This window comes from Anopheles marshallii, chromosome 3, assembly GCF_943734725.1.
Source record: "Anopheles marshallii chromosome 3, idAnoMarsDA_429_01, whole genome shotgun sequence".
NCBI classification, from domain to species: Eukaryota; Metazoa; Arthropoda; class Insecta; order Diptera; family Culicidae; genus Anopheles; species Anopheles marshallii.
The window spans coordinates 6,884,126-6,904,336 of NC_071327.1; the positions used below are offsets into that span (position 1 = coordinate 6,884,126).

Below are 20,211 nucleotides of genomic sequence, written 5' to 3' on the forward strand. Positions count from 1 at the left end.
CGTGCTAGATGGTGATATGTGGCCCTAAATGAAAATTCCTGCACACGCGTTAAAGGTGGTGAGAGTGTGTGGTGTTTAAACTGCAATCACTAAGAAGCCAGAAACGAAAAAAAATCACGATGGAAATGTTAAAGCTGATGATGAACACCGGCGACTACTTGTGCGGATTGGGCAATGGTGTGAATAACAATAACAACAACAACAATAACAACAATAATGTGGAGGATATCAAGAAGGATCAGCAGCGCCCCCGCAGTCCGGATTATCGCGTACCACCGATTAATCTCGACGAATTACCGGAAGTTTTGCTGTGTAAGTGTCGGACTCGACCGGCGTGTCCCGTGGAGGATTTTTAATGTGATATATGAACCGAACAAGTAAAGGATCGAAAAAACAACGGAACGACGAATGTTTGGCTCAGTGAGGGTATTAATCAAAAGCTGGACAATGGGAATTAAAAATTGGTGAAAATGGATTTCGGTTAAAGCAATCGGGTTGGGATACTTCATATTTCTTAGTTAAAATGATGTGCAATACGGTAATACTAAAACAAATTCCAAAAAAGATCAAACATTTATTTTACTTAAACAAATACCACATCGGTACATTGGCTGAGAAATATTTCCTTCTTCGAACTGTTAAAGGGCACCGGATGTTGTCGGTCGAAAAATAGTTTTATTATTTATTTCAAAATATTAAGTACTAAACCGTATTTTTAGCAAACAAGTTCACAAAAATCTACAAACATGTTCCAACAATATAGTTACTTTCAACATAAGCTACTGTTTTCCTATAGTTTTATGGAAATTATTTATTGAAATTTATTGGCACCAAAGAGCGCAAGGATGTACAGTGTGTAAATTAACTGTATCAAAAGCTTTTTGTTATGACGAAAATGAAATCCATACCCACCGAACGGAAGTATCCATCGGAAGTTCAAATAACCATTTACAAAAATGAAACTGTTGTAGACAATTTGAAATGGCCTTTTATTTTTGTTACATTTGTTACTCATTTTTATCTGTTTATAGTGTTTTGAATACAAAGATAAAAATGTGTAGCACAGGTAAAATAAATGCTACCACATCAAAATTGCACAGCTTCAGGAGTATTTCAAGCATGCACATTGCATACTTCACGAGCACGTTTTTGCTGAATGCGATGCTATTATCATGACGCCCGAATATATGCAATATATTTTGTTTCATACACCATCAGGTTACTGAGTGTTAGTGAAGAGTGGAGTAAACTTGTTGTTATTTGGTCTTATTTAGGTGAACGCCAATCGGTAATAGTATCGACGGCAATTAATTATCATACTTTATTGCATACATTTAGGCGTGTTGTACAAGCAATCCCACATTGCTGTACAGGTTGCGTTAGCTTATAGAGACTATGCGTCTTAAGTAATGCTGCGGGGCGGTGTAATAAACTTAATGTTGTAATTATTATGCAAAAATCATTGCTCCAGAGTTTATGATATTCTCAAATTCTTTACATATTCTTCAACTTACATTATCATGCTTGCTAACAAGAAGTTTCTATTGGTTCTTTTGCTCCAACAGCAACCATTCCAAAGTGTGGCGGTTGTCACGAACTCATCCTGGATCGCTTCATCCTAAAGGTGTCGGACCGTACGTGGCACGCCAAATGTCTCCAGTGCAGCGAGTGTCGGATACAGCTGAACGAAAAGTGTTTCGCCCGCAATGGTCAACTGTTCTGCAAGGACGATTTCTTCAAGTAAGTATTTAAAGTACGGCGTAACAGCCGGTGCGGAGGTGCCCAAATCCCGTGTATCGCGATTGGTGACGTGTGTTGAATGGAGGTTCTCAAACCGTGCGGATTGTTTATGTGTTAATCTATGTTTCTTGTCCGGGTCGCTTCCCTTTGCTGGTCCGACAGGCGTTACGGGACGAAATGTGCCGCGTGCGATCTGGGCATACCGCCGACGCAGGTGGTCCGACGGGCGCAGGACAACGTGTACCATCTGCAGTGTTTCATGTGTTCGATGTGCTCCCGGCAGCTCAACACGGGCGACGAGTTCTACCTGATGGAAGACTGTAAGCTGATCTGTAAACCAGATTACGAGGCAGCTAAGGCTAAAGGTGGGTTGTTACCGCACTCAGACTAGTGACACTGTTGACGAAGTTGAGCATATCTACACCGCTACCATCATGATTTATTGGTAGGTCTTTACCTCTCCGATGGTTCACTCGATGGGGAATCATCGAACAAGCGACCGAGAACTACCATCACTGCCAAGCAGTTGGAGACCTTGAAAAGCGCCTACAACAGCAGTCCAAAGCCGGCGCGCCACGTCCGGGAGCAGCTATCGCAGGACACCGGGCTAGATATGCGTGTCGTGCAAGTGTGGTTTCAGAACAGGTAAGTTCCAACGCAACATTCCCATCTCATGGTGGCCGCTTAACATATCTATTCATCCCGCTCTTTGCAGACGAGCGAAAGAGAAGAGGCTGAAAAAGGATGCTGGCCGTACCCGATGGAGTCAGTACTTCCGGTCAATGAAGGGAACGTCCTCTCCCAGCCGGCACGATAAGCTGCTCGATAAGGATGAGCTGAAGATCGATCTCGATAGCTTCAGTCATCACGGTAAGCTTGTCGTGGATCTTGTTCCCGAGCGTCTTCAATTCTAACGCTGCTCATCTTCACCTTACTCCATTCCAGACCTCAGCAACGATAGCTACAGTACGTCCAACATGGGCCTGGAGGACGGTGCGTCACCGCACAGTGCCCGAGGGTCTTACATACACGGCAACGGAAGTCCCCCGCCGTACCTTTCCAGCCACTCGCCTCCGCCCATGGGACCCGGCCACCCGTACGGTTCCTACCCGGACAATATCGTCTACACGCCACTAGGTGAGTAAGTATTTCCAATGCAAATCCAACCGACCCGCAATTCCCTTCCGGAGAACCGTTTTTTTACAACCATGCGCTTTCTTCAGGTCAACCACTAAGCTCGATGCACCCTGGTGCTCGCCGCCCTGGGCTGCACGGTAGCGCAGTGTCGGACCTCAGCAACGATTCTAGTCCCGCGCACGGCTATCCCGACTTCCCGCCGAGTCCCGACTCCTGGCTCGGTGATTGTCCGCAACCGCAAACGCAGCTTCCAGCTACCGGGGCACCGGCGGCACCACCCTCCGTACAACCGCCGCCACCACCACCGTCGCTCGTCGGGGTGATCGGTCAGCAGCCGACCCAGAACGGAACGTCCGCCCTGCACTACTGATGCAGGCGCAAAGGAGTACCGGCGAAACATTGGCCGCTGCGCAGTAGTTTGCACTAGTTTACGAGCACCACGTTCGGATACGTTTGCAAAAAAAAAAATGTTTCCCCTTTTTTGTGTCATTCCCGTGTAGTTCTGTGGTAATCGAATGTGCCATACCCGGGGCAGATGGGGAGGATTCATGTCTTGGGTTGTACTTCCTTTGTAAAGCATTCCCCCCTTATGCACACCACCAAAACAATCAACCATAGCGAGTACATTGAAGTCTTAAATGAGTGTAGAACTAGTCGTAGAGAAGCGCGAGGCGGACAGTGGTAAGGTAATGTAAGAGAACAAAAAAAACCATAAATCATCCGGTGCTAGTCGTCTTGGACACCGATAGTTAGAGAGCATTAACGAGAGCATGCCGATACTGGCAGCGGTAAGCGAAGCTAGTGCGATAGTCCAATCCCATACGTAAAACATCATGTCCGGTTCGGTATTGGTAAAGATCCGGCCACTGTGTTAGGTCCAAATGCGTCCCCCACAAATGTTCGTTCCTTGCAACTGTTTCGTTTTAGTAGCGCGATGCAAAAGAAAACCCAACTCTGAAAAGCCATTCTTAGAGGGAAATGTTTTGGAGACACAACAAAATCAAAAACAGGCGATCAATCTTTGCTTAACACTAAGAGTGGCTCGGGATCGAAGATGCTAGAGTGTAATAGGTAAGGTCTCGGATGTACAGTAGACTCGCGCACTCCAAAGTTGACCAATATTTAGTGGCAAGAGCGGAAGGAAGGAGACGCCTGGACAAGGAAGCGGAGCGTTAGCGAATGTACAGTTCTCTGGCCACAGGGACGACCTCACCCGGTGGAGAACTGACAACCTTCTGCATTATATAGCTATATACATTCATACAAAGCAAAACATCTACAGCTACTAACCAATTAGAGGGCACCGTATCGTGCGAGAGACGAAACACAAAACACACACTCCGGTATCCGGTATCCTATTCAAATGTGTACATATATATTTAATTTATTGCTACAAACAAAACAAAGGCAAGGATCGATCGCGAACAAAATACAACAACGCGCACGCGTCCAACTCGGAGCTAGCGGGATAATCCCGGAGCTCCGGAAGCCGTGCGATTTACACGTTTCCCGTTGCGTGTTTCTGCTCCTCACGAACGCGTCCGAACCGGGGTAATGATTTACAGTTCCGTCGTAGCAACACCCCAGTACTGTCGCATTCGGCCACCATCCGGGTCTATCGTGTCCAGCTCTAGCGTACTGTCCCGTTCGAGAATATTCCCATTTGAACCGTAACGATCCTGCACGGTAGCTGCATCGTACTCAAGGTTGTACGGCATCAACCGTTGTAGCGATCCGAAGTATGCCGCATTCGGACCGGTGTTAATAGGCCTCGGGCGGGACGCACCTCCGTGTGCGGGTGTATTGTACTGGATCGGTTTAAAGTAACTTTGGGAGGAGGTCGGATGAAAGGATCGCGTCGACCCGAACTGTTTCGAAAGGAAGGGTGTCGCACGGGCTGTCGTCATCATCGTGCCGCTATATCCACTGGCCAGCGAGGAGTTCAACCCACTATCGCTTTCGAGCTGCGCCAGCTGGGGTGAACTTGTCGACAGGTTTTTCAGCTGTAACTTCGTAAGATTGCTTGCACCGGAACCGGAAGATCCGGACGAGTTGGTGCCGGTTTCGGACATTCCATTCCCGACCGTTCCTGTCCGTTTCGCGACAAACCCCCGCGAGATGGTGTTGAGCTCCTTGTCGAATAGAAGCTGTGTGTTCTGTTCGAGCATGTACTCCCAGCACTTGAACTGTTCCTCCGACATGGCCGAATCGGACTCGTCCATGCCTTCCTTTTCTTTCTCTTCCTCGATTTTAGCCCGAACGGCTCGCACAACTCCACCACGCAGACTGCGTCGTTCGTTCGCCAGATAGGTAGCGTTAGGTCGTCGACTAACCATCGACCCACTTCCACCGTTAGACGAACCAATCACATCCGAAGCCTTTATGCGAGGTAATCCGTGTAGGGTGACCGTTTCACTGCCACTCGTCTGATCGCTCTGTCCGCTAGGCGATGAACGATCGCTCCTGCCCGAAGGATGGCGGACAAACTGAACAGCTGCCGCCGAGTGACAGCAACTATTGTTCGTCTCGCAACAACAGCCACACTTACAAAACCCCGATATCACACCGGTACCACCCTGAATCAGGGTCGGTTTCTTACGGATCGTTTGACGCAGTTCACGCATCAAGAAATCAACGTCTGTGCCGAGATTGTTGAACCGAACGATCATCACGCTGAGATTCTCCTCCGCCCCATAGCTCTGGGCAATGTCCTGTACACGCTTTGCCGCCAGCAGTATGTTTTCCTCCTTGCGTATCTCCTCCGCAACCGTTTCCATCGTGATCACCTCCCAAAGTTTCCTGTTCCCCAGCACCAGATACTCGTCCGCATCGCTCAGTACCACCTCCTGCACCTCCGGATCAGGTACCGTAACGGGGAAGTTTGCACTGAGTCCCAGCTTTCTCGCCGGACTTCCTTTGTTCAGCAGAACACACCGATTGTGCTTGATCAGTACGGCCGAGCTCTCCCCAACGGTCGCCACACGAAGGATAAACTTACGTCCACTAGCTACCGTTTGGGGCAGATAGCTCATCGCTTCTGTGGGAAGTCGACTGCGAGCGATGTGACAAAGCGTAACGTTCACGGCTTCCTGCTGACCACGTTGCTTCAGCTCTCGATGTGCCGACAGTAGCGTGTACTTCATGTAGTCGTTTGCCGTTTCCTTCACAGTTCGCTCCTCGAGCAGTATCTTCGGAATTGCCTTCACCAACAGGTTCGGTACACCATTACCCGACTCTCCATCAAACAGTCCAAAAAGGCCTTCGGAGTTGCAAAACGCAGGCAGTCGAAGTTGTGCAATGCACAGCTTAGGCAGACAACCGCTCGTCTCGGCGAATCCCACCTTCCAGCAGGGTTCGTAATCTTCGTGCTCCTGGTACGGTAATGGGACAGTCGGGAGTGAGGGCCGATTCTTTCCCGACACATCTACCAGGGCCATCGGGCGCTGTGTTCTACAAGCTTGCAGCTGTTGCGCATCTACCTGCAGCTGTCGGTTGCCCGAAAGATCCAGGAACTGCAGATTGCGCGGCACCAACGACGCAATGTTCACCTTGTCCAGCTGATTGTGAGCAAGATCCAGCACTCGGAGCGTTATCGTCCTACCCAAACTCGGTACCGATTGCAACTGGTTCGAATGGACTCGCAACACTCTCAAGTTTGCCATGTTGGCAAGGTTATCCGGTAGATGGCGCAGCTTGTTACCCGATATCACCAACTCCTCCAGATCACCCCAACAGCTAATGCACGTTTCGGGCATGGTCGTGAGCAGATTATACCCCAGGTGGAGCACCCTTAAACGAGGCAAACAGATCAACGAGTCCAGCACACGATCGGTGAGCGAGTTATTGGTAGCATACAGCCGCTCCAAACTACAGCTGGAACCGAAAATGATGGGTAACGTCATCAACTTGTTGCTCGACACATTCAAGATCGTCAAACGCTCGCATGCGATGAAGAAGTTCTCGGGCAGATCCTCGATCAGATTACACTGCAGGTAGAGTTTCTGCAGGGGTAGTTTCCGTTTAACCATCGGCGGAAAGCTGGACAACCGGTTGTACGCTAGGTGCAATGTCTGAATCGTCGCATGTTCGTTGTTAAGCAGATGTTCCGAAATCGTGTGGATCTGATTGTTGTTCGCGTACAGCGTTCTTAGCTGATGACAACCGACCAACCAATCGGGCAGTTCCTGCAGACAGTTGAAGCTAAGGTCCATGTGTTTAAGGTTGGTTGGTGTCGCTCGGACGGATATTTTGGTGAGATCTAGGCGGAAAATCGGAGAAATCATAAATAATCCAATGCTTCACAGGAGGTAGTCTCAGCTTAATCACATACTATTATTGCCCGCTATCAAAGAGTGAAGATTCCGTCCGCTTAACGTTAGCTCACGCAAACTGTTCCGGCAGCATTGGATCGTTTCCAGCTTGTCCAGCGCCGACAGATCCATAACCTCAATCGAATTTTCACTGACATCTAGCTGCGTTAGGAGCTACATTGGGAATGGAAGTTCAGGGCATTGAGTTCATCATCTTAAAGCGACATCTACAGTCACGATACTTACTCCATAGTTTCCAAGAATAATGCTTCCTTTCAGTTGATTCCCTCGCAGGTTCACCTTTGTCAGCGGTATGTCCGGCTTCTCCTCGCTCTTCTGGGACGCATCCCGTTGCTGCAGATGCCCATTTCGAAGTGAGTCGTTTCGTTGCTAAAAAATGGAAGGCGTACATTACAAAGGCATCGTGCAAGAGTCTCTAGAATCCTTTACGTACAAACAGAGTCATCGAGCGCATGTTGTTCACCATGAAGGATGGTAACTGTTCCAGCTGATTATAGGCCGCATTCAAGATTCTTAAGCTCGAGAGTCCTCTTAGGCTGTCAGGAAGCTCGCGCAGCTCATTCCTTTCGACTGTAAACTCTTCCAAGCTGTAACGAGGGGAAGGAGATGATAAGCCAACATTAAAGTTTAAACCATTTTGTCAAATCTTTAGTAATGTCCCTCGCATGCAGTTAACAGTTTAAGATCCCCAAACGGAGCCCACATGTCCATGAGACACGCAAGATCTTGCTCAATCGAAAAAAGAGTCACCTACGAGAGTTCGTTTCGGTTCGCTGGCGGCGTCGTTATGTAAATGAGATAGGTAACCACTAGAAACTGGCCAGAAGAAACCGACCGTATTTCATGCCTCACTTACGGATCAACTGTCCGCCCGACGAGTGTTTTCTCCCCAGCAACTAGTGATGGATTTCACTTTCTTTTCCAAACGCTCGGTGAGAATGTATCTCAATCATTTTGCGTGATCACTTCACATGAAGTCATAATTTTACAAGCGATGCCCGTGTTTTCTGGATCACTCGCAACCAATCGTACCTTCTCGTTCGGGGCGATCGCTTCATACGATCGTCTTCAACGCCAGTAAAAAAAACACCCACCATCTTCTAGCACACAGCTTTTGCTCCTACTAGCAGATCAGTTTCAATCAATGCTGATGCGCTTCCGTGACCATAAACAATAGATCTCCGGTCTCCGGCACCCTCTGGCTGAACTCCACCGGCTGGTGGAAAAAGTTCTCCTTAGGTGGGGTCCGCTTAATACACCAGCAAAATGCTACAACCTCACCAAAAAGCTGCTTCACCGCACCAGTTTCGGGTGCATCGCAAGACGTAAGACTGCAGCGAAGAGTTGCGTGCGTGGGGCACGATTTTCCGCGTATACCTTCTGTTTTTATTTCGCTTATGTGTGGCACGTTTTTTTTGTATGTTTTGCCCTATGCGCTGGTATTTGGTTTTCATGAACCCATTCTCCTTTCAGGTAAGCTGCGCCGTTACTCAACAGTGCGCCGTTAATTCGTGAATCCGCCCGTTCGATTTGTTCACCATCTAAATGGTTGTTTTTTTCCTCTCATAAGCATTCAAAGTGATAGTAAAAGCAGGTAAGTGGACAGTTAACATAAGACACGCATCGGGTTTGCATAGCTTAATTTGGGTCACAAGGTACGGGCTGCAGCTAGTAGTACAACGAAACGACACCCATTTTACCTACTACATTCTGCTAACGTGGTGGCAGCTAATGTGAACTAAAAGAAAACAAAGCTAGGCTGAATATTCATATCGCTTCAAGAAGAAGTTAGCTTAGTGTGACTAATGAATTCCGCCCGTTGTTTTGCTGGAGGGCACGGGCCATCCCTTTTCCTCTGTTTGGAGAAGTTTCAATCTGTTCGCATACGTGAACGCTAGTTTTTCGAATGGTTTTTTATTCTTTTAAGACATTTTTGTTGTTTATTGGCGTTTTCAAAACCTATCTCGTTATTCAAAAACTATCAAAAATAACTGTTAAAACTCAGTAAATCATCAAAGGATATTTCAAACACCATTAATGCATTCATTCCGATACTGCAAATTAAATCAATTATTAAAAAATTAAAATAAAACTTAAAATTGGTCCACAAACATCCATTTCGACGATCATTGCTAGTTTAGCAATGAAAAGAGTATAATCATAATTATTAAATGATAATCCTAATGAATTGCCTCGAACCAGTCATTTCCCCTATTAGACTAATGTATTATTTCATTTTTACGTTATTTGGATAATTTTTCCATATTTCCAAGCGTCTGGTGAATGTTGGAACACTAATTAAACCATCCTCCAACCCGTAACTAACTCTCCTAAATTGCACATTATTGTCCACCATCAAAATATCCAGCAAAATGGCCATAAACATGTCCGTAAACCATCTTTAATGCAATAAAACAGTGGACACTATCGACCATCTGCTGTGGAACGGAAAGTTGCAATTATGAAAAAATGATCCAATAACCACACATACACACACCAACGATGTGAGTGATTATTCGCATCGATAAAGATTTTCCGACTATATCAGCACACTATCTCTTGGGTCAGTTTTCCCTTTCTCATTTCGTTTTCGACCTCCTGTCCTTGCCGTATACAGAGGATAGATTTACGAAACCGTGTACCAAGAGCTCGGTGTGGGTGCGAATGTCAGTGACGACCACAAAGCTCGATAGTGTAATGGTAAAAATGCCGCTAAAACGTACGTCACGGTCAACGGATAACACGGGGGCCTGAATCAGTAGAAATCAGTGAAATGGTAAAAGTAATCCCATATACGACTCAACACACACACACGTCAAACGAGATAGACATACCAAATGCAACAAAATGTCAAACAAATCACCCGTTGAATGGCAACAGCTTTTCGTATCTCTTATTAAAATCACTTAATAATTCACTCTTCTAGGTAGTTCAAATAGCAACAGACGCGCAATTAAACACCCGTCTGCATCTAGTCCGCACTATAAACTCAAACTTCTTGGTTTCTCGCTTCGATGGGCATTGAAATCGTTTGAACCTTCTATTGCACAATTGCGCACACCTTAGACGGGTGGGTCGTCACACTACAATCGAAGGTCTCGCTGCAGTGCTTGGGCTACTGGCAATGTAGCTTACCACGGTGGTCAATAAACTATCAGCGGGTTAAAAATCTTCACGCCCCCACGGGCCCACGGGATGTTTCGAAATTCACACCTCGTTTTTTCGCTTCCATGCACATTTCACTTCACACACAATCACCCAGCAGCAACGTTGCACCATCGAACAGACAGCATCCTTCCAAGGGGGTGGGGTGTTCGGAGCTTCTTTTTTCAAAGCGGACTGTACCAATGCTTACTTAGATCACTCTCTCCTTGCTTATGCTCGTATGCTCACCATACGATGTTTTCAGTCTTCAAAGTAATCGTCGCCCTTAGTTACACGCACAATGTGACATTTATGGTCATTTGCATGATAATTCCGCTTCTAGAATGCACTATCTTAATGCTCCAAATAGCAAAACAAACACTTTCTTCCACTGGCAGCAACTATCGGCACAAAACATACACTACCAGCGTGGAGCAAACTTCGTGTAAAACTGAACACAAAGCCACTAAAGCACGCCAAGCACCGCACATGTTCACGACTGACTAACTTCACAAACTACCACACCACGGGGATGGTTCGAAAGGAAAAACGTTGGCTACTTCGTCGGACTGCTCCGGAGCAGTACCGACAGCACAAAAAACGAACAAGCAACACACTGGCCCGCACTTGGGTGAAACCTTCTCCTCTACCGTATGCCGTGTGCCGCTTTCAAGCTTGACCTACGCTGTTGGAGATGCTCCCAACGAACCTCTCCTCGATAAAACGCACCCCCACACACACACACAAACATAGTGCACACAGGGACAAAACATTACACACCAAGCAAATGGAGGGATGACTTTACGGTGCTGTATTTTTTCTTCTTTTTGAGAGACTAATTTTAAGTGTCTGCTTCAGCGCACAACCACCGGAAGTCTGCGCACATTCGGCATACGAGCACATAGAACAGAACCTTGCAAAGAAATCGATGTCACATCGACGCTTATAATGGCTTGGAACAGGTAAAAAAGGTAGAAGGATGTGTTTTTAGTATCGTTTCGCGGATTTCTCTTGGTTATTTTGACGACGGCGTAGTAAGAACGGCACCGTATGGGACCCATGCATATGGTATGGTTAGGTCACGGCAAATAAACGCCACCGCTAGTTTGGTAGTGATTCTTCAAGCAGAACCAACTGGTATGCTTCGCGCATGCATGCGTAATTAATTCATTTACCATTAAGATGCTCCGGTCGTACCCTTGGAGCTGACACTTGACTTGCCGCGCGCGTGTGTGTGATTGTGTGTTTTTGCATAGCTTTCGCGCCATAATACAACACAAAACAGTACATTTGTGCTTTTAATCCACTCATATCCTAAAACCCTTGCCGTCACAATTCCCCGAGACAAACGCACTCTGGCACAGATTCGTATCAGAAACAGGGTAAGTGCTGGTTGGTGGCGCTACTCTCCTTGAACCGACACTGTGCGGTGGCTTCGGTCGTTAGTGTGACGATATGGAAATTCCACTCATCCGGTGGCTGATGGGTATCGCCCGTTTGTCTTTCCTACCGCACTCATTATGATACATCCTTAACGCAACGGCAACCTACATATGCCCTTTCGGCACGATGAGGTCTGCGAGTTTGAAACGATTTTCGTACGCGCAACGGCACGTAGATCATCTTCGGTGTGATAGACATTTCCGGTGGCATTCTCTGCACACTAGAGGTATGTTGACCCATACATGAGGTAACAAACAGACAACAATTTAAATGTGAACTGCTATAAGAAAAAAACACTTTCGCTTTTTAAGAAGCATGATTGTACTCAAATTACACTAAAAATTATATTTGTTTTATAGAAAATTATAAAATATACTCTTGATATGTCTATAGAAGTTCCACACAAAGAGCCTCTTACATTTGAACAAGTGATGAAAATACAACTAATATTTTTAAGATGCTATTTAATAGGTTGACAACACTTCAAAAAATTATTCGTTATTATTTTCTATAATCGCAATGAACTGATGAATATTAAAAGGTTCGAGCAAATCGATCATTATATCGTTTGAACCAGATTTAAAACTAGAAAAGAAATCGCTGACCAACCGCCATTTGTTGCTTTCAAACCGCAACCACGTGCGCGCCTGCGACTGCACTATGAATGCGAATTGCATACCTTGCGGCGTATATGAAAAACTTCGATCGTCGTAGAAACGATAAGTTTCAAATGACGGTTACGTTTGGTGCATTGTGTTTTGGATTAAAGTGAACAGGTAAATTGGAGCTGTAACTGTGTTTTCTGTTGTGTTTAAACAAAATTTAACACTAGACATTATTTACCGCATAAAACTATTAGATTAGTGAATTAATATCAAACACACGAGACGAACAAACGCACAGCGATACATTGCTATGTTTTTCTAAGTGCAAGGAGCCTTTTGAAGGTGCTTATTGATTAAACAACATCCAATGGTCCAAATCATTCACTTACCTCTTGAGTGCACTAATGCTATCCGGCAACTTGCGTATTTCGTTCTCGCTCAAATCCAACAGCCACAAACACCGCAAACTGTACAAACTGTCCGGAAATTCTTTCAGCGCATTCCCGTTCAAACGCAACACCTTCAGGTACGTAAACTGGCCCAACGCACGTAGGGCAATCTCTTGCAGCTTGTTGCGACCGGCCAGCAATTCCTCGACGGCGGTCGGCGCCTGCAGAAAGACGTCCGGTATCTGTTGCAGCCCGGAATCATCCAAATCCAACCGTTGGCAGGTGCTCCGGTCCGGTTCATCCTGTAAAATTCGATCGGTATTAGCACTGGGAGCGCTAAGTTTTACACTAGCGAAGCTTTTCACACTTCTCACAAACGACACTAACATGCATTTGGCTGTGAATGCACGCACTCACTGCATCAACACCACCACCACCATCCGGGATACGATCCAACTTATCAAACTCTATTTCCAACGAATCCAACTCGATCGCTTCGACGTCAGAGAACGTGACACGGCTCTTGTTGGACTTTAAACTGGACGTTCCGTCGCCCATCGTCTTAATAATACACTTGCTCAGCACCATCGCATAAACACGAAAGAATCAAACCGTCACCCAACTTCCGCGAAAACGACACAAAACCAGTGTTGAGTTCCACGCAGCAAAAGAACGTCCTACACCAGCTAATGCCCGTTGGCAACTGGACTAGAACACCGGCCTCACTGTCACAGAAAGAGTTCAGGAGGATGGGACTAGAGTCTCACACACACGCTACGGTTTGCGCGCAACTAGGTGGCAACGCAGCACTGCCAACCACTTATGTGTACGGTACACGTGATTACATAAAATTATTTGAATCTAAACACACTCCAGGACTCCGCCTGGTGACTGGAGTGTATGGGGTGTGGGTGAGCTGGAAACACTTCCGACTCGTATGTGTCTCGGAAGGAGGTGAAAGAAGACATCGCTTCGTCGTTGTACGATATCGCACACGTGCCACAATCGTACGCACCAAAGCCATCTCCACTCGGGAGGTAATGGTTTGTTGACTTTCTACCATGGTTGTCTTTTAAATCGGCGATTTGAGCGATGATTTCAGGAAGTTACAACTCGCCATAGACAATGCGGAGCAATTGTGTTTTTCCGACTTCCTATTTCTTCCTATATCTGGTGGATAGAAGGATAGGATGTCGTTTTTTTTATTAAATAATAAAAGTGCTCCTTAATCAAAGCTTTTATTTCAATTCTTTCGAGAAGCGAAAAAAACTCTAAAGTCACCTGCTAAAACCCTCACTCTCTGCCCAGGTCAAGATCCTCCTACACAAACACAATTTCTCAATTACGTTTTGATTGTTCCTACTTCATTTAAAATTCCTTCATTACATGTCAACATATTCATATGCACACGGTATGTTGTAACCACATCGCTCACTAATTAGTGCGGCATGCATGCACCTTAGCCGGCCACGCTACTTTGAACAGCAGCCACCGAAGCCACCGAAGCCTAACCGCCCGCAAAGAAAAGGACACACCTGTACCACAACGCCTTTCTTCTGTCCCAAAACGTCATCCACCGATGTCTAAAAACTTCCCAGCCGGATGTGTGCCTCTGTAAGGCATGTAAACACGATATGAAATTGTTGACAACGTAGATTAATTGCTTTGACAAATCCTTGCGCAATGCTGATTCGCTATATTTCTCGGTTCGTTAACATCTTCCAAACAAGCAAAAGGCCCCGGCCTATAGCTGGCCCGTGGCTCAAACGGGCTGGTGGGTAAATTTTGCGAAACAAAACCACCCACCAAGTCGCGGTAAAACGACCGAAAGGGGGGAGAAAAAACATACCATTGACAGCACATTTTTCCGCGGATTTGTCAATCCAAACCCGATAGGTGTAATGCTCGCTGTGACAAGATGGATTTTTGGTTACAAATACAACCGTGCGATTGCGCAGAAGATGATCCATGCGCCATGCGTGTGTAGTTATTCAATTTACAACCCGCACACCCGTGGAAGGATTGTTTCGGAACCGCAATGGCCGAAGGCCGAACCTGCGTATCATGCGCTTCACATCTTATGACACAATCGCTCCGCGCACGGCATCGACTCAGTTTGGTACCCCTCGTCACGCATCGCCGAGATCGGTTGGAAAGACTTACGCCCGCTGGGAGGGTGACTGGACTAGGGGGGGGTTGAAAGAGTGAAATGTCCGTTTGATTCATTTCCATTTCCGCTACGGGGTAATGGTTAGGTCGGCGGTAGGAGTTTAGAGTTTTTAAATCCAGCTACAAGTCAGTCGGGCGGTTTTTGTGGTTTTCCTTTTTGACCCATGATCATGATCATGGAAGAAAGCAGAAAAGGGGGAACAGACGAGACGCGAGTTAGAGTTTTACTTTCATTGCGAGCTGGTGGAAAATTGGTCCTTCGCAAAAGGGGGCAAAACGCGGTGAAAAATGATCATCACGATCATCTTCAAACGCGGGCAAAAAGGCAACACAAAATAGCGTCACGGTTCAGGATCAACTGGAGCTTAATGATTCACCCCCGGGTAAAGGGGCAGATCGTGGGGTGATGCTACCAAGCGTATCTAACGCTGTTCAAACTGTTTTCCAACGGACGTTGGGCGCTTTTCGTTTGTTCAAATCTTTATTCCCCTTCGGAACCGGTAGTGATTCACATGGTAGCATTCGGCAGTACCATTTCTTTGTTTGTGCACTTCCTCGCCGGATTGAAGATCTTGGCTGTTGGTCTTGGTTGTGGCTTTATGATGCTCCATTTCCAGTTTAACATTCCAATTTGTGCAAAACGGTGCGCGCATTGTGCACGTTTCGAAGATTCAATTAAGGGTTAACTGCCTAAAACGAACAATGTTAGTGTAATGTAAGCTCTAATTAGCACTCGTTTCGGTAGTTGTGAGCTTTTAGTTTTGTTTACGAGGAATTAAAATGCATGCAAAACAACATTAATAAAAAAAACAACGTCTCGCAGCCTAGCGCGCATTGAAATCCCTTGAATGCGCTACCTTCTTATAGGAACTCAAAGTAACAATGCAATACAAGCCTGTTAACAGATATCTTCTTTAGGACCCAAAAAAAAATGCTTTACACATGTTCATTTTGTTTCTTGAAGCTCTTCTTCTTGCTCCTCAGTTAGAAACATCTTTTTTCTGCTTTTATTTACCATTATTCCCTCCATTGAGCTCCATTCCCTTGAGAATGCATCTCGATCCATACAGGGAATGCAATGAAGTTGTTTTGCAAAATCCATTTACCCAACTTATGCCATCAGTGCCTCGTTTTTTTTTTTTTTTTGCTCAATAGCAAAAGTAAACGCAAACGTAGCGTGATTCGATTACCCCTTCGCTTCAGTGAAATCGCTCCGGAAGGCGCACGAAACCTCACTGCACCGTCCGTCTGCGTTCTTGCGAGGTAAGATTGCATCGTTTGTTTTGTTTAATGCCTTATTTTCCCCCACTCTTAACCCAAATTGCACATCAGAACGATTGGCAAATTGGGCAAAAGCCATCGATCCGAAACGCATGCAAAGGGAAATGGCTCAGTACGACCTTCCAAATACTGACGCTCTCTGTGGAGGCTCTTCTTTCCGATTCTAGAACTCATCCGTGGAGATCCCTTAACGCGACCACTAATGAATGTACATCTTCCCTCAGGAACCGCTCGGATGGAACGCAAAAGCCTTTACGGCCCTTTGAGCCGTGAACGAAACTTACCACCGACAGCCAGACACTCCACTGGTCACGCTCCCAAGACTCTCGGAAGCCCAGAAACAGTACCGTTTCCCGCTCGGCTGCCGTTGGCTGGTTGGTAGCGGCCATCGCCGATCCGGGATACACACCAACCGTACCGGAACAATCGATAAACTCCACGCTGGTAAGGGACGAATCACGGTCGAGGCTGTCGCGCGCACTGGACGCACTGCCACACTTCGGGACGATCTTGATCATCAGCCGGTTGTCGCACGGTGCGTGCTCGAACACATTCGCACCGGCCAGCTCGTACACTTCCGGTGGAAAGGTAGAACTCCCTACGTTAAACGAAAATAAGCAATCAAAACTTCAAAACATCTCCCCCGAAAAACACCACAAAAAAACTCACCATGGTAGAGGATCAGCTTGCTTCCAGCGATCGCCAGATGACGGCGGCGCCACTGCGGAAACATTAACCCTTTGAGCAGCTCGACCGTGCCCGAACGCAGCACACCCTTGCACATCGGTATCTCGGCCGGGCCGATGTGAAACCGGATCAGATACTTCAGCTCCGGATCGATACCGAGCCGGGCACGGCGCGATTCGTCAAAGTAACCGAGCGACTTCAAGAATTCCTCCTGCACCAGCAGTGGGTACTCGTTTTCCTCCAACCGTCTCGTCCGTCCGCCACCAATCTGTACCTGTAAGCGAGTTGAATGGGGCGGAAAGAAAGTGTTAAAGTGCAGTCACAGAGCCGTTCGCAACTGCGGAGGATGCACCATTCGGGGAAGAAAATGCACCGGAAATGAACGGATTGCAAACGTGATTTAGTTTCACTTTTAACGTGCCGCGTGAGCTTGAACTTTGTGAGCTTCCTCTCGCGCACACAAACACACCTAGTTTTCTTCTTCGGTACGATTTGTATTGTACTGTCAAACGTATTTACAACGCTTTTCACCTTTCTTTTAGTTGCTTTAAGCTTCATATTGCTGCGCGAAAGAGTGTGAGAGTTGGGACGTTACAAACCGATCCGATATGGTTTGCTCACCACGCCACCCAGCCAAACATCATTACCTAATACCCCAAAAAACCAACATCTAATTAATTGGTAAAGTCATTTCATAACCCTGCTTTCGTAAAAAAAACTCATATTTTTACGCCACCAACGCTAAGGCTCATATTTTTGTTTTGTTGATTCGAAACCACTCGCTTGGCCACTAAACGAAAACGATCAAATCTGTGGTGGTTAAACATCTTTGCGTTAATTACGATTCGCCTTGATTTGGTCACTATAATTAGCTGCTAATTTAATAAACCCCTGTAAAGAGGAGTTCATGCAACACGAGCGTTCCAGTGTTTGTAGGCATGCTGCGTGATTCTCACGATTACTAACAACAGATGCAGACAGTTAGTGTGCTGATGGCCTTGCGATAAGTTCTAAATGACACTTGAGAGAGAGACTACCGCTACATCTAATCGTGCGGAAAATAAGAGTTGAAGGGCACTCGAACTAACTTGTTTGATGGCAACGGTGTTTTGCTTTATTCGAGAAGGAATATTTAATGCATTCACAGCACCTGTTCCATTACATTCCAAGACGCTCGACACTTTCTCCCAGCTTCCCGGGATTTTTAGTACCACGGCAAACAAAAACAACTTACCCATAGGGTGTAATCAGCCGGCAGGTTCATATCTTTCACCACGTCTAGGGTGGTTGCCGTCGTGACCACATGTATCATCCGGCTGCGATCCTCCGCACTGATCGCGCTACGATCCGGCCCACAGTAGATCCGCAACCAGCCGCTCGTATTCCACAGCAGCGACATCTTCGACAGCATCAGGTTGACCGGTTTCCCGATGATAACACCGGACGACGACCCGGAACACGAACCATCCCTACCCCGCTCCCCCACAGAACGCACTGTGTCGGCAAACCGGTACGCACCCTTCGTATCGACACGCTCCTCCAAACCATCCGGCCACTTGGCACACTCTTGCTCTTCTGCCCCGTACTTTACCAGCTGCTTCCCATCACCATCATCCACATCATAATCTAGCACCCTTTGCAGACGATTGTTGTTACCATCGCTACCACCGTCGACTGGGATGGTTTCGTAATTAATATCCGCACTGATCACCGCGAGCTTACCGGCACTGGGGAACTTGGACACGGATCCGCGTGGCGTACGTGGTTTGTACGTGCGCAAGATGGTCCCCTTCCCTTGGGTCACACCACCATTCGTGATACCCCCAATGGGGGTGCTAGTGCTCACCACCATTGCAATTATTACGGGGTTAGAACTTTCTCTCCACCCGAAAATAAAACACAACCAACCACATACGATCACATCACACAGTAGGCTACACGAGGTGGAAATTCAAACGCTTCCTGACCGAAATTTGTAAAACCGACCTCGAACGACCACTCACCACAGCGCATAGTGAAAACACACTCCACCGGTCACTCACTCACTGGTCACGGTGGAAGATTAGGGTGCCTGTAGGGAAAAAACTTCAACTCGAACTTCAACCGAACGCTCGGACCAACGGCATGCGAATGCGAGCCTCGTTGACGCAGTTTCAGTGCAAACCCAAACTGTACGGTGGGTTCCGAAAGAGAGGGAGCTATAGCTGGAGTACCACGCGGTAATTCCACGGTCAGTAGCGCCACCTTCCATTCCTTCTCGTATAGCTAAATAACACCTCATGTTAGAGGTGCTTCGATCGATGTGGATAAAAAAGGGGTAAATAAAGTGATAGCAACACAAAGAGACAACACAGAAAGAGAGAGAGAGAGGGAGCGCTCTGTGCAACATAAATTGAAGCTATGAAAATAACCCTCGCACACACAACGACCGAACTCGACACGCTTCACCTGCACCGGACCATTGTGGACCACCTCACGCCGTACGTGTACGTCGCGATTGATGAGATGTTCCCTCTCTGCCATTTCACCTGACGCACCGAAACATGAGCCCGCCTGGCCATGCGGACACGGAACGAAGCGGGATGGCCAACCATCATAAAACGCTGCTAAACCACTAGTTAGCAGCAGCATTAGCAACATAAGCGGCATATAAATGATGGGCGCAAGTTTGATCGTCACCGTGCGTGCAAAACGCACCGCGTAGGGTCAACGAGAAGGTAAGCCGCAGTGTGACAAGGGCACACAACACACCACACACACACACCGAGAGTGGAGGCAACCTGCCCCAAAAACAAAGCCAAACACACACACAGCTTGTCGAGGAAAACTTTTGTGCAAAAACCGCAACGAGAGGAAAAGGAAGTTAGGTTAAAGGGCTTTTGGGAAGGTTCTTGTGGGATTTCAGTTCTTTCTTCTCTCGCCATTTCTGCACGGTAGCAGATGGGTCGAAGAAGTTGAAAGGCTCTGTCGGGTTCATGAGTTGAGGGGGTAAAAAATGCGACTGGTAATTATCACTTCCCTAGTTTGTTGGATGGGAATGGTTCATTATCTAGATGTAGTTGTAGTTGCATCCATCATTCTTCATCAACAAATTAAAACAGATGATAAAAAGTGGTTAGAAACGTCCCATTCATGAAAATGAACCATCATTAAAGATAGCACTGTTATGAATTCTAATTTGTTTTTAGTACTATTAATTACTTTTTTTCAAGTTTTTCTGCTCAAGTTCTAGCCATTTAGACATCCTCTTCAAAGTTTACTTATAGTTTTATTGTTATGTTATTA

The 20,211-nt window shown here is 46.6% G+C and overlaps 2 protein-coding genes across 2 annotated transcripts in view; one reads left to right on the forward strand and one right to left on the reverse strand.

The window, feature by feature from the left end:
- The window catches only part of LOC128715836 (LIM/homeobox protein Lhx3), a 42,777-nt gene extending 39,530 nt beyond the window's left edge, over positions 1 to 3,247 (forward strand). Inside the window, exons 2-7 of the mRNA XM_053810753.1 lie at positions 1,566 to 1,740; positions 1,903 to 2,105; positions 2,190 to 2,385; positions 2,456 to 2,610; positions 2,686 to 2,877; positions 2,964 to 3,247. Coding sequence (XP_053666728.1) covers positions 1,566 to 1,740; positions 1,903 to 2,105; positions 2,190 to 2,385; positions 2,456 to 2,610; positions 2,686 to 2,877; positions 2,964 to 3,247 — 1,205 coding nt within the window. The remainder of the gene's footprint in view (positions 1 to 1,565; positions 1,741 to 1,902; positions 2,106 to 2,189; positions 2,386 to 2,455; positions 2,611 to 2,685; positions 2,878 to 2,963) is intronic.
- A 1,189-nt stretch (positions 3,248 to 4,436) lies between these two features.
- Positions 4,437 to 18,778, reverse strand: LOC128714131 (protein phosphatase PHLPP-like protein). Its single transcript, XM_053809006.1, has 8 exons — positions 18,161 to 18,778; positions 16,909 to 17,200; positions 16,524 to 16,837; positions 12,790 to 13,091; positions 7,642 to 7,795; positions 7,434 to 7,577; positions 7,208 to 7,361; positions 4,437 to 7,135 (listed from the first exon to the last, which is right to left on the reverse strand). The coding sequence occupies exons 1-8, from the start codon at positions 18,776 to 18,778 to the stop codon at positions 4,437 to 4,439; spliced, it is 4,677 nt and encodes a 1,558-aa protein (XP_053664981.1).
- Between the last annotated feature and the right edge of the window lie 1,433 nt (positions 18,779 to 20,211).

Coding starts and splice junctions, on each gene's coding strand:
- LOC128714131 (XM_053809006.1), bottom strand. CDS start 18,778: ATGGTGGTGAGCACTAGCACCCCCATTGGGGGTATCACGAATGGTGGT. Junction 13,092..16,523: donor GGAGTGTCTGGCTGTCGGTG/GTAAGTTTCGTT, acceptor CGAATTTTACAG/GATGAACCGGACCGGAGCAC. Junction 7,578..7,641: donor TGCGCTCGATGACTCTGTTT/GTACGTAAAGGA, acceptor TCCATTTTTTAG/CAACGAAACGACTCACTTCG.